The sequence below is a fragment of the Sebastes umbrosus genome, chromosome 5 (assembly GCF_015220745.1).
Source record: "Sebastes umbrosus isolate fSebUmb1 chromosome 5, fSebUmb1.pri, whole genome shotgun sequence".
NCBI classification, from domain to species: Eukaryota; Metazoa; Chordata; class Actinopteri; order Perciformes; family Sebastidae; genus Sebastes; species Sebastes umbrosus.
Genome location: NC_051273.1, coordinates 23,437,920 through 23,452,460, shown reverse-complemented (window position 1 = coordinate 23,452,460; position 14,541 = coordinate 23,437,920). Strand labels below are relative to the sequence as shown.

Below are 14,541 nucleotides of genomic sequence, written 5' to 3'. Positions count from 1 at the left end.
GTCTGCACTTGAACAGGAGCGTAAACTGTAAACTCGTTTGTGGGGAGATCATATATCGAAATCAGCTCTTAGAAAGACAGAGGGCAGGTGAGGATAAGGTGGGCAAGGCCCTCCCATTAACCATGGCCTTATAGGGCAATAACAGGAGGGGCCTTACAACTGTGAGCCCCCTGTCTGTGCAACAGATAGGTTTATAAATTGTAGTTTGTGAACAGCGGGTAAAGTGCAGTTGCTGCTGGAGACTTTGAACCTTTAAACGAGAAATTTCATCAGGGTTTGTTCGTAGAACAGCTTTGGATATATTCCCACTGATTTATCATTTACTTTTATATTACAGTGTTTTTACTACTTACTGCTGTTTGCTTCGGCATTAATTGAAAAACAGATGATGAAAAACAAACCGCAACCAACAAATCCTTCTTATTGTGCCTGTAAGTGTCAGATAACAGCAGAACAAAGCAGTGCTTGATAGAGCTTTCTTCCCTAGCCAAAAGACCATTTGTCTTATATTTCAGTTTAAAAGAAAAAAAAGGTGCACAGGTGCTCCGACAATCAAAATTTAAACCACCGTGTCTCCTCCTCCTTCGATCCTTATTATTAAGCTAACTGTCCCAGCAGCCCTTGCAGGGTTTGAGGCGAGAGCCACAGCATCTCTACCAGGTTGTACTGGCAGTAGCCCATCCAAAAGCCAAACATCACGTCAGTCACGTTGTGCCTGCCCAGCAGCACGCGGCTCAGCCCCACCAGGCCGGCCCACAGCAGGACCAGGACCCTCAGCGGGGCTGCCAGCACGAGGTGAGCCAGCAGGAACCGCCCACACATGGCGGCGCGGGTGGCGTGGCCTGAAGGGAAGGAGTAGCGGTCCACGGAAAAGGTGGCGAACATGTCCATGCGGTTATGTGATGGCCGACGGCGACGCACCACTGCCTTAACAATGCCGACCAGGACCAGGTCCAACAGCAGGCCTGGAGGGGATGAAGGAGGGACATAGATGTGATATGAAGAAACAGCAATGTGGTCACATTAACACAAGAACAATTGTCAAACAGATATGAGACACTTGAGTTACATATCAAGAGATATAAAGAGAGTAGGGCTGTCCTCAACTAACACTCGAGATAAAGTGCGTCAGAAAGGCAACATAAACGGTGATGAGAGTTGGGAGATGGTTTGGCAGATGATGGAGAAAGACTTGACTCTATGTGCCTCATAATACAGGACATATCGTATCCTTATTCCACATCAGAAGAAAAACATTCATTCACCCGCACACAGTCAAAAGTTCACATCAGGCAACATCAGCATTTTGTTGGCTTGTGTTAAGTACTGGGCAAAACAACCTCTGAAAACAAGGAGAGAGACGCACAAATCCTCTTCCTGTAACAATAGACACAAGTCTCCCCTTTACAGAAATGCCCACTTTATGATAATCACATGCAGTTTGTGGGCAAGTCATAGTCAAGTCAGCACACTGACAGCTGTTGTTGCAAATTTGTAATGCTAAATGCAGTACCTGTGAGCGTTTCAGGACAATGTTTGTCATTGTTTTGTGTTGTTATACAGATATATACATACATTTGCATGAAGCAAGCATATTTGCCCAAGCTCATGTTGATAAGAGTATTAAGTAATATATTAATAATATATTAAACTTATATAGCGCTTTTTAAGGATCTCAAAGATACTTGACAGATCTCCCTTTAAGGTATATTTTGATTTTTGATTAACCGCGAGTAAATATTTTAATCGATCGACAGCCCTAGTAAACTTGTACAGTACTAAGCACTAGAAAATATAAAAAGGTCAGATAACAGTGACAAAATATTCATAAAAATGTTGCTAGAACCCAAGGTGGCATCTTCAAATTGATTGTTTTGTCCAAACAACAATCTAACACCCAAATACACTGAATTAAGAATGAGATAAAACGGAGAAAAGCAGCAAATCCTCACATTTGAGAAGCTGAATCCGTCAACTGTTCAGGGTTTTTTGCTAAATATATAACTTAACAGATGAATCGACTATCAGAATTGTTGTCAACGCCTAACTGATTAATCAACTCGCAGTTTCAGTACTAGCTCATACTGTTACGGATTCACATTTTAGCAGTCAACACGCCTCTAACAAACCTCGGACAGGTGCTGAAAGGAAAGTTGGTCACAACTTCTCTGTCCAGAGGAATATGCAAATACAGAGGCAGACTTGCCTCTGCCTGCCACCTGTCACTATAATTACCCCATACCATAAGAAAAGCATTCAAACACCTGCACAAAGGAAAAGTTCACATCAGGCAAAACCAAAGCCAACTGTAAGCTGACTGACACATATGGATAATACTATAGGGGACAAGTTATAACTAGAAATGAGGAGGGGACACTGCAAGCAGAGGTGAATTAAGGCCAGAATGAACAACAGATGCCATCTACATATGAGAACATGTCAGCACTGGTGCATCAGAAAAGCAACATAATTGGTCATGGGAAGATGATGGAGACAGACTTGCCTCTACCTGCCTCATAATTATGGACATCCCATGTCCTTATCCCACACCAAAAAAGAAACATTCATACACAAATCCTCTTCCTGTAACAATAGACAAACCTTGATGTACAATGTTGATGCACACTTGAGCATGTACTGTATGGGTTTCAGTGAAGAAAGTTAAAATGAGGGGAGTCTATTTGGCATGCAGCATCATGCTTTTTAATTCCTTATAGATTTTTACTAGGGCTGTCCTCGACCAAAGATATTCTTAGTTGACTAACACTCAAACAATTTTGCTGACTAAGCGATTAGTTGATTAAATCGACAGATCTGTGAAACTGAGTTTCTCCACAAAGAATCACTCAAAAAGCACCATTTTAAATCTTGTGTTTACCAGAGTTGTGCTCATAAGTTTCTTGGAAATAAGTCATTCAGCATGAAAAAAAGCATAAAAACGAGTAAAGAAATCATAGTCATCTTACTCTACATTTTGATGGAAGTTGCAAAGTTTAAGCATGTACGGCTGATTTGTGATGAATTATTAAAGTTTTTAACTTTAGGCATTTGCTTTAGTGCCACCATCAGGAATATTGGCCCACAAAGCCAGTTGAGGAATGGACCTATGTGCAAAGTTTGCTTTATTTTAATGCATGGGAAGGCAGATTTCCGAAGAAGGAGAAGAAGAAGAAGAAGAAGAAGAAGAAGAAGACGCAATTCCTCTTCAGCCCACCATGCTTTACTCAGAGACCAGTCTAATGAAGACAAGACGGCAGTAAACATTTGGTGAGAATAAAGCATGGCGTGCTGTAGAAGAGTTGCATGAAGTGTTTTCATTCTGATGGACCTGCACTGCAGCTCACACTTGTCTACACCTTATTTATCTCAAAATCTTGATAGTGCCCTCATCCCATCATCACCTTCACATATATATAATCCCTCCTGTAGTTTCACAAAGTGTCAGTCAAGACAGACTCTGGGTTATTTTGGAGCAGCTGCAAACAAGAGGTGGATTAATGCCAGAATGAACAACAGGTTGTCATGTGACAACCTGCCAGCACTGATGGAGGAAAGGTAAAAATGGGTCAGTATAAATAGTGATGGGAGGTGGGATCACCTGTGAGTTCTGATTAAGAGATTCAGACGGGAGGGAGGATGGAAGAAAGAGGAGCTGGGGGAGAGTGACACAAATACTGCACCTCAGCCAAGCTCACCAACAAACCTGTCTGTATCATGGATGTATCTGCATTTGGTATAAGTACAGATTTCTGTGGTCATTCCCTCCTGCAGGGAGACACATAGTGACAACACAAATAGCAGAGTGTTTTTTTGACTGGACCTATGTGCAAAGTTTGCTTTATTTTCATGCAAGGGAAGGCAAATCTGCCTTCCCATGCATGCATGTATTATTAATAATAATAATAATAATAATAATAATAATAATAAGAAGAAGAAGAAGAACCTGTCTTGCAACTCCTTTTCAGCCCACCATATTTTACTTAGGGTGATCTTGATCGTGCCCTTATCCCATCATCATCACCTTCGTATATATACACATATCCCTCCTGTGGTGTCACAAAGTGCCAGTCAGACAGACCCATGGTTATTTTGGAGCCGGCTACAGCTGCAAACAAGAGGTGGATTAAGTCCAGAATGAACAACAGAGATGTCATGTGACAACCTGCCAGCCCTGATGGAGGAAAGGTAAAAAATTGGGAGGTGGGAACACCTGTGAGTTCTGATTAAGAGATGCAGATGGGAGGGAGGGAGGAGATACTGCACCTCAGCCAAGCTCACCAACAAACCTCTGCACCATGGATGTATCTGCATCGGTATAAGTAAAGATGCATGTGTTAATTCATGACAACACAAATAGCAGAGTGTTTTTTTGACTGGACCTATGTGCAAAGTTTGCTTTATTTTCATGCATGCATTAAGAAGAAGAAGAAGCAGAACCTGTCTTGCAACTCCTTTTCAGCCCACCATGTTTTACTCAGCGTGATCTTGATAGTGCCCTTATCCCATCATCACCTTCATATATACATATCCCTCCTGATGGAGTAAAGGTAAAAAATGGGAGGTGGGATCACCTGTGAGCTCTGATTAAAAGATGCAGATGGGAGGGAGGGAGGAGGAGCTGGGGGAGAGAGTGACACAAATACTGCACCTCAGCCAAGCTGCATCATGGATGCATCTGCATTGGTATAAGTAAAGATGCATGTGTTAATTCATCACAACACAAATAGCAGAGTGTTTTTTGTTTTTTTACCCATGAGCAGGTTGAGCATGACTTCTTGTCCTGTTGCACTGTCACTCTTGTACAGACAGTAGGCGGACCCAGCCAGCCAGGGGATGCCATGTCCAGAGATCTCTATGAGTTTCATTAGAGGACGCACACTGCCCCAGGAGGAGTCCTCACAGGCGCACACTCCCAGCCGCTTGGACATCCACAGGTCGATGGCGAGGAGCGAGCTGAGCGCTACCCGGATAAAGGAAGGGTTGAGCCGGATCCCGTCCTCCTCTGGCGGCCCCTGACCACCGCTCCCGGAGCCCGTGGAGGAGCTGGAGCCGCGGCGCCGAGTGGGGCTCTCCGAGGCTCTGAGTCGGGCGGTGGTCGGGTCGGAGCCCTGCCGCTGGAGGAGCAGCGCCGGAGGAGAGGACCTGTTCAACGGCTTCGTTAACGACATGAACTCGTAGCGGCCGTTGGTGCTGCCGAGCACCGGGCTGCCCCCGCTGCGACCCGGGTTCTTCGCTTTGGGAGAAGGCATTTCACTGTTTAATTCACCGGTGGAGGCAGGTTGTGATGTAGTTTGACCCGCTGTGGTGATTTATCTGCAGTGCTGTGCCGGGTTGTCGCTGCTTTAGTTCATCTGTTGGACGTTTTCTCAATTCATATCACGTCCTGGAACACTGAGCTGAACTCGCCATCTTTGTTGTACTAACCGCAAAGCTCCTTGGGAAATTGAGTTTTTTTCTTCTAGGAATGTGCACATGACTGGTTTCTATTGATTCTTCTGTTGCTGTAACCTAAAATGTCTCTTTTGATAGTAAAGGTTGCTGACCCCTGCTGTAACCTCACACCCTAAAATAGAAATTAAAATTAAATGAACCCTCCTGTTGTCTTCCCGTCGACCATGCAACAAATTGACCCGGTCTGGTTTGACTGTTTTTAAAGCATACATTATAAATTATCACCCAATTCTGTATTACACCTTTTTGGCCAACTTCATTCCAACTCATAACCACAAGTTTTACACTTTTTTTGGGAATTCATGATCCATAAACCTAATTTATATGAAATTAAACCTCATTTTTTTTTAAGGAAAAAATGCAGAAATTATGAATTATTTGGACTATACTCAAAAATGGAGGAATAATGTTGATGGATTATCACACACCGGTATATGTCAAAGTTTAGTCAGAATATTACAAATATTATTATCTAAAAAAAAATGTTTAATGATGGTGTGACACATTGCACCACCGGGTCAAAATTGACCCGGGAACACCACAGGTGCTATAATTTTGGATAAAATACCCAAAATTCAACGAAAGTAGTTGTCATTATTTATTTTTTTGCAAAGACCATATGGTTTGAAAATGGGTCAAATTTGACCCGATGACAACAGGAGGGTTAATTAAAATTAAATGAAATGCAATAAAAGAGTTGGAGACGTGTTTTTCTGGTTTCTGGTTTAAAGGTCCCATATTAAAGACTCATTTTCAGGTTAATACTTGTATTTTTTGTTTCTACATGTTTACACTCAAGAGATCAAGATTCACTTTATTGTCATTTCACTTAGTATTTGCATACACAGAAGGAAACTAAATATTGTTTCTCCCAGCTCCCGTCAGTGCATTAAAAAGGATAGAATAAATAAGTATTAAAACTAGCATACCTAAAAATAACAATAAAAGAATAAAATAAGTAAACGTTTCAGACACAATTTCATACAATTCGCAGTCATACACCCAATTTACAGTCGTTTAGCAGCAGAGAAAAGTGCATTCATGTCCGTAGTAAAGTGCATAAGTACATATATATATGTATACATACATATATATATGTATACTGTACATATATATATGTATACTGTATTTATATATATATATATATATATATATATATACACAGTTGTTTTATATCTATGGGTACAGTAATGGACTAGTTCCAGAAGGTGGCAGCAGCAATGAAATACAACGCATGCCAGCTGCCGTAAAACCCCAACGAAGAAGAAGGAGAACACTCTCCTCTGATTGGTTGATGATCTCTACGTAACAGAGGTTAGCCCCGCCCCTATCCGGGTCCATTCATGAGGTGCTGATAAACTAAATCTACTGACCAGCAGGTCGGTTCCTCCTCGTCCTTTCTGAGCAGCAGAGAAGAGAAGAGCCAACATGCCGGGACTTCTGCTGGGAGACGTGTTCCCCAACTTCGAGGCCGACACCACCATCGGCAGGATCAAGTTCCACGACTTCCTGGGAAGCTCGTAAGTCCACAAGTACATCACATGTGTTTTATTCTGAGTTTTTAAACCATGTTTGTACCAATGCAACATTACATTGAGCCATGAGGAGCTGGTTGTGTGCAGGGCCTGGTGTCACACTGAGAAGCTTTGAATGCTGATCTGAGTAATGAGGATTAAATCTGAATTCAAAAGGATTTTATAGAGATCACAGATCACTTGATCCCACTGTGTGTGACTGCCATGCGACACCTCCTGACTGACACAGATGGAGTTACATAAGCATGACTGTGTTGCATTAGAAAATGATAATATAGATATGTTTTTGCATGGCTCAGAGCAACATAGAGCTGCAATAGCTGCAGACTACAAAGAGAGCAATGTGGCAATAAAGCTTATGTGCATTTCACTCATTTTCTCTGGCCAACTCATTAATGAGCTGTAAGCACATTCAGAACAAGGCCTGTATTGTGTAACTTGGAACTGGGCCTCAGTGCTCACATCCCCTTTGGTATCCAGCAGAGAGGAAGGATTACTACTACATGTATTGAAACCAAAACACACACATGCAGCCTGGGTTTCCCATTAATAGGTTTACTTGTTACAATTTCTAAAAAAAAAACTTTCAGAATAATCAAATTCTACTTGTTTGCATCTTCTATTCTCAAAGGTAATATTTCATGATTTATTTCCTTATCCTGAAGCGGGGCTACACAGTGGAGGAGCAGATATCCTGTTGCAACTGGCATTAATTTCCAAACAGGCATAACCTGCTGGAACTACACTCTTATCATTATAAAGTAACCACCCAGTCACGTTATGAACTTCCTTGTTTCCTTAGTGGGAATAGATGAGATGACAGTGGTTTGCAGTGCTGATGAATGCTCTCTTCAGATCCACAGTTCATTAAGTGTATATTAAATAATTATTTAATTAATAATTAAAAAATGTATGTAATTTAATCTCTAATTGTATTAACTTTTAATGTAACTGAATGCTTAATTGATTTTTTTAATTGAATACAATTAAAACATTTTTAAATTAAATTTCATTTCTTATTTAATGTTTTTAAATCACATTAAATTTAATTTAATGTAATTTAAAATGTCTTTTTACTTTAATATAATTTAATGTTTAATTAGATATTTTTATTTCTAATTTTCACTTATTTTTTATTTATGTTGGACTGTGAGAGGCCACCATCTGTTGAATATGTGTCCTATTTTTCTTTTTTTTTATTAATTTTCTTTTGAATTTTCATCACAAAGACAAAAAAAAAAAAATGTGTCCTAGTTTTAAGGTCCATTGTGCATTAACAATAATGCTTGGTTGAGTTTGTGTCTGCCAACTTGCAATTTAAGCAGAGCAAATTAACAAACTTTTTACATTATCACTTGTCATCTAATCAGTTGTCTTTGAGCCAATCTTTGGATTTATAGGTCAAGTTTTTACTGCAAAAGAATCAAATGATGTCAATGGTGAAATCAACACCAGCTTCTAAGCACATTCCTCTTAGAAACTGTGTCAGTATTTAGGCAGAGTGGGTTCTGCTTCAACATATTGAGACTGTCACACTCTAATCTGGTCATCCCATAATCAGGTGATCACAACGCCCTTGAGGAGCAGTTGCCTCTACCCCGTGTGATAGTATATTACAACACAGTGAAGAGGAAATACATCGTCATACATCATGTGAGGCATAAAACTCATGTGATTCAATGGTGAATTATCCTTGAAGAAGATCAAACATTTCAAGTGTTTCTGCAGAAAAACTGGCGTCCATTTTCAGTACACAGCTGGATTTTCAGCTCGAGTCTGCCAGATTCACTGACACCTGTTGCTTCAATCTGCATCTGGAATTTCCTCCACTGAGACTTAATGTTCTCGGTCTTTCTCTTTTTTTGTTATAGCCATATCTTCCTCTTCTGTTGTCCGAACTCCCACTGGATGTGCTCTTATTACTATCAGCCATTCTGTACTCTGTGTTCCTTCCTAACGGAAAACATCAAGACATACATGCACAACCACAACAGACACAAATACAGAACATAAAAACAGAATAAATGTGTACGTTATGTAATTTGCATTACCTTAAACTCCGTGCAGGTTTGACCTTTGGGCTACTTCTTTTAGTGTGGCTACTTGAACTTGTGCCTAAATGACTTAACATGGCTGCTCCATAAACTTGGCTTTATGCAAGGTCTGTGTTAAACAGGAGTACACGAGTGTTTGCTGATCTTATTTGCTATTTTCCCTAATAGAGTTTTTTCACATTGAGGTTTCTGAGACAGAAAATGATGCATAGAGCAAAGACTTAATTGTTTTTATGCCTGTTTTCCTCTGTAGATGGGGTATCCTGTTCTCCCACCCGAGGGACTTCACTCCGGTCTGCACCACTGAGCTCGCCTGCGCCGCCAAGATCAGTGATCAGTTCAAGAAACGAGGCGTGAAGATGATCGCCTTGTCCATTGACAGTGTCGAGGATCACCGCAACTGGAGCAAGGTTGGGGATGCACACACATATACGCCGTATATCTCTACCGTTTAATTGTGATATACAATATATAATGTATAACATTGACATTTTAAAGCTTGCATGTGGCTCACTTTCTAGAAACATTGACAGTAGTGTCATGAGTCACTGCTTGCTGTCTATCATCTGAATTCAAAATCTTCCAATTTTCACCAAAATCAAACTCAGCCAGTGTCTCTTTCTTTAAAGTCCAGGTACCGTATTCACTTAAGGTCCTAGGGATAAAAGAAGCTCCTAACTGGCAGTTAGGAGAAACTTGTAAAATAAAGGGTATGTCAGTCCTAACTTTAGGACTCAAACATTTTCCTTCTAAGAGTAATTCACAAAGCATTTTCTGGAGGCGATGTATGGCAGATCATGAACTTTTAAAATTAAATTAAATAAAATCAAATAATCCAGCAACACAGAGATGACAGTTTTCAGAACTCTCCACTACATGGACATGGGGAAAATGTGGTTTGCAGTGCTGATAAACTTGAAATCTCAGCTGTCTGTGAGAATTATTCCTCAAACCAAAAATGCTCTCTTCCAATCCACATTTGTTTAACAGTTCATTAAGTGTAAATAACTTAATGTATATAATGTACATTAAATTATCAGCAATCTGTCAATTTTAATTTAATTTTTAGTATAATTGCATTTCTAATTTAATTAACTTTTAATGTAGATTTTTTTAAAAATTGAATTACATTTTATTTAATGTTTTTAAATAGCATCAAATTTAATTTAATGTAATTTACATTAGATTAAAATGACATTTTAATCTAATTTAATGTTGAATTAGATTTTTAATTTCTAATATTAATTAATTCTTTATTTAACTTAATTTATATATATATTTTTTTTAATTTAATTATTTAATGTATTTTGATCACATTTAATATAATTGATTCAAATTATTTTGTTTTTAAATTGAATTAATTTCATTTATTTTTTTTATTTCAATCTGATTTATTTTAACTTAATTTCTTTAAATTAATTACATTTATAATTTAATTTCTAACTTGATTTAATTTGCTCTTGCTTGCCTCTAACTCTGAATAACATTGTAATTGTGTCCCTGTGGTTTGGTGGAAACTGAGGGGTAAAATACTCGTGGGTTAATCTTTACCCTCAACACAGACACGTTGACGCCTCCTCAGACAGGCCAGTGATTGGTCCAAGAGGAAATCAATGTTTACTGGTCAAGTGGCAAGTTAGATTACCTGTATGGTTTTGATTTTACAACGGTAACGCGTCCCTGCCTTCCTGTTAAAGTAGAAAATTACATGCTTTTTGAACGCTCTGAGGCAACAGTGTTGACGCTACAATCACCGTGTCTGAGCACTTACAGAGTTAAAGATTAACGGTCTCTGGTCACTCATCAAACCGGTGCTGGAATGATTACAGATGGCTGTCTGGATGGTGAGAATTATTAACTTGGGATGATGATATATACACATTAACAAAGCCTGAATGTGTCCCCTCCCTCTTTTACAGGATGTGATGGCATTCAACAGTGCGGCTGACGACTCTCTGCCGTTCCCCATCATCGCCGATGACAAGAGAAAGCTGTCCGTCGAGCTGGGCATGCTGGACCCCGATGAGCTAGACAAGGATGGGATGCCCCTCACCGCCCGCTGTGTAAGAAACCTGTCCTCCGTCCTGTCCTCAGTGCTGGACATATTTTGTATTTCATCACTACAAAAACAAAGGCCCAGACCACATTATGATCCAAAATTCTTTTGCAGAACAAAACTGTCCTGCCCCGACTTCTTTGCCTGTGAAAGAAGGTCTTTATTCCTAAATTTTGTTGCAACTGACTACCACATCGGTTATCTGGGAGACAATCACATGAGAGCAGGCTCACATGTTACTCAAGCAGTACACAGTGTTTGCATCTAAACAAATATTATCTCTTTGAGCTGAAGGTTAGCTGAATGTTACTGAAATCATCATGTGGCACACAGCAGTCTAAATGTCTCTCACATGACCTGTTTCTGTACATGGAAATGGATTGAATTACATATTTTATAGGGGGAAAAAGTCTTCGTATAGGGAGTGAAAGCTTATGTTTATGGGGAAATGTCTCGTGGATGTATTTAGATAGATAGATGGATTTACTTTATTGATCCCAAATTGGGAAATTATTGTATTACAGCAGCAGGTTATCCAGACAATGCACAGGAACAATAAATAAAATGTACATATCAACACTAGAGATAAATATCTTTTTTACACGGCTTTGTTGAATACTCGATCCTGATTGGTCCATCACTGCGTTATACGGTCTGTTATTTCTTTATAGCAGACCGTTACTATGTGAAACAGACCGTTGCTATGGCCGCAGTTCTGATGTCGAACTCTGGCGGACCGTTTTTGTGTCAAATTATTGATTTCTTAAGTAAGTAGCCGTGTAATAAGCGGGATAATGTACAGCTAGTGGGTCATTATTGTGAAATAAACCCCTTCAGGGTGATGAGAGATCCTTCCGCTTCGTGTTGGGGTTTGTTTCACGACAATGACCGGCTCGCTGTACATTATCCCTTACATAGACTACACAATATAAAGAATATATTAGAATACCTTATAAATATACCAGACTACTACAGCCAACATAAGAAAATATAAACATAGAATAACATACTATATACATTAGCTAAGTGTGCAAGTTACAATTTTTCTTTTTAAACAAAAGTTAAATGAGGTAGGAAACCAGTGTGCAAACTCACACGTGCAAGGTTATTGCAGAAGCGAAACAGAAGTGATTGTGGTTGAGACAGAAACTATAAAGCTGATGGTTCTCTTTTAGACAGAGGGGAGGTGTTGTAGAGGGTTATTGCTTAGGGCAGGAAAGATTTCTTGTATTGGTCCTTGTGACAGCAAAGCTGAATCAGTCTGTTAGAGAAAGCGCTTCGCTGTCTGTCCAGTAGGTGGTGGAGAGGGTGGTCAGGATTATCCATGAAGGATAACAGTTTGTTCAGTGTCCTCCTCTCCACCACAACTTCAAAAGAGTCTGGTTTGCAGCCGATTACAGAGCCAGCCCTCTTTATCAGTTTATTACATCTGTTGGTGTCACCGGCTCCAATGCTGCTCCCCCAGCAGACTACATCTGATAAAAGACAGAATTTATCACCATATTAAAAAGAAGAAGCCTATTCTGTGTGTTATGTTGACCCTGTGCCATCTTAACCCACTTTAGGTCTTTGTGATCGGCCCAGACAAGAAGATGAAGCTGTCCATCCTCTACCCCGCCACCACAGGGAGGAACTTTGACGAGTTGCTCCGAGTTATCGACTCTCTGCAGCTCACCGCTCAGAAGAAGGTCGCCACACCTGTCGACTGGAAGGTAAACAGTTAAACTGTGTGTTTTTTGACGTGGAGCAGTGAACGGTGCTAAGCTAAGCTAACTGTCTTCTTGCTCCAGCTTCATATTTAGCGTAGAGATATGAGAGAGGCATCAAATAAGCATATTTCCCTAAATGTCAAAATAGTCCTTTAAGTTCCTGAGGTTACTTCTGCCTTTCTGTTCCTCCTGTCTCCCTTTCAAACAGTTTCGCACTGTTGGTATAGACCTCACAGTCGGTCCAAACTTTCAACGGTTACAGCTTCCTGCTTTTCTCTAAAGAACTCAGCAACGCTCTGAAAAACTGTTTTAAAACAGTCTTACAGACTTCTTACAGACACTTAAAGGGTAACTTGGGTATTTTTCAGTCTGGAACCTATTTTCCCATTAGTCCCTAAGTGATTAATGGGGAGAGTGGTGCCGGTCTGAGACCTACAATCTGGAAATGGCACTTCTGGTTCCCTCGTGTGGAAGTCAATGGGTTTTTAGTTAGATGTTTAAAATAAAGTCTGTGGTTAACACAAGCTTTAGAGATTTTAAAGTTTTGTTCTACGTTATAAAATACATCAATAAATACCCCACTTGTGAATTTTGAAGCCTTTACGTGTCTTCAAAAAGGCGGTGGCTAAATGAGAGTACTAAACGTCATCACGCCGACTCGTCCGCCTTTATCTTAGTGGTGGTGACGTGAAGTCATGCGACCGTGGTGTGGTTCATTTATAGCCTAACGTTAGCTTCTTCTGCCGATTGCATTCCCCGCTTCAAAAATCATAAAAGTGATGTTCATTTGCGGAGATTATCTCGCTGAACTAATTTGCTTTTTGTCGAGGGAACCAGGGCGATTCTAACTTCCTGGTTGGTCTACAAAAATACGTCAACCTTGCAGCCGTCTATGTACATCCACCAAAGTGCTTGTTTTTTTCCACGGACAAGTTCAGATTGTTGTTATAAGCTGTAGGTGTTTTGAGGGGGGATGCTATCGCCCTTGTCAACAAAATGACCAAAATGCATCCCCCTTTTTTTAACCTGCCACCCCCCCTCCATCTCCTAGTAGCAGCGAGAGTGCAGGAGCAGAATATGTGAGTCTGCCTGACTCAGTGATCCTTTATCTGACTGAGGTTTGTGCAAGTTAGTAGCCTCCATCGGGCGCAGCTGCACCGCTTTCCAACGACTCAGCTGCCGGAGCAGATTGCAGTCGATGCTTGTAACTATGTGACCTAATTTTTGGTGGGAACATTGAAGAAAATGACCAAAAGCCACATGACACACAGGAGCCATTTGAGGCCGCTGCATACGTAATTATCATCACAGAAAAGGCTTCCTGTAATGACTGTAATCAAAACTAAACTCTGCTCCTAAAACATACTTCCTTGTTGTTGCCGTGTCTCTTTCAGCCTGGTGAGAAAGTCATGGTCATTCCTTCGCTCTCTGATGCTGAAGCTGCTGAGCTCTTCCCCAACGGTGTGACCACGAAAGAGCTGCCTTCTGGGAAGAAGTACTTGCGCTACACCCAGCCCTGAAGAGACGCTCAACATTACATCCTTCTCTAGTTTACTGCTCTTTGAGAAAATGGAAATCATTGGGTGATAATTTACATGTAGAACTATCCAAAAGCAGAGATGCACTTATCTAGTTTAGTGACTAATATCACACAATGAAAGAATGAACCAGAAGTATTTATAGTGTCATATTCCAGTGCCTTGTTTCCTTCAATAAACAAACTTTTCACACATGTC

The 14,541-nt window shown here is 40.3% G+C and overlaps 2 protein-coding genes and 1 long non-coding RNA gene across 4 annotated transcripts; 2 read left to right on the top strand and 1 right to left on the bottom strand.

The window, feature by feature from the left end:
* Positions 1 to 428: 428 nt before the first annotated feature.
* Positions 429 to 5,283, bottom strand: plpp6 (phospholipid phosphatase 6). 2 transcript variants are annotated; one of them, XM_037769746.1, is made up of 3 exons: positions 4,751 to 5,283; positions 4,572 to 4,618; positions 622 to 965 (listed from the first exon to the last, which is right to left on the bottom strand). In XM_037769746.1, exons 1-3 carry the CDS (start codon positions 5,247 to 5,249, stop codon positions 774 to 776), a joined length of 738 nt encoding a protein of 245 aa, XP_037625674.1. In that variant the 5' UTR covers positions 5,250 to 5,283; the 3' UTR covers positions 622 to 773. The 2 variants fall into 2 exon arrangements, with proteins under 2 accessions (XP_037625673.1, XP_037625674.1); XM_037769745.1 differs by lacking the exon at positions 4,572 to 4,618 and having other exon boundaries at positions 429 to 965.
* On the top strand, positions 3,943 to 5,365 carry LOC119488256. The gene is made up of 2 exons (XR_005206902.1): positions 3,943 to 4,547; positions 4,806 to 5,365. It is a non-coding gene; the product is annotated as an uncharacterized LOC119488256 (long non-coding RNA).
* Positions 5,366 to 6,765: 1,400 nt separating this feature from the next.
* On the top strand, positions 6,766 to 14,539 carry prdx6 (peroxiredoxin 6). The gene is made up of 5 exons (XM_037769741.1): positions 6,766 to 6,971; positions 9,294 to 9,450; positions 10,960 to 11,103; positions 12,662 to 12,808; positions 14,200 to 14,539. The coding sequence occupies exons 1-5, from the start codon at positions 6,880 to 6,882 to the stop codon at positions 14,323 to 14,325; spliced, it is 666 nt and encodes a 221-aa protein (XP_037625669.1). The 5' UTR covers positions 6,766 to 6,879; the 3' UTR covers positions 14,326 to 14,539.
* The last annotated feature ends 2 nt before the right edge of the window (positions 14,540 to 14,541 follow it).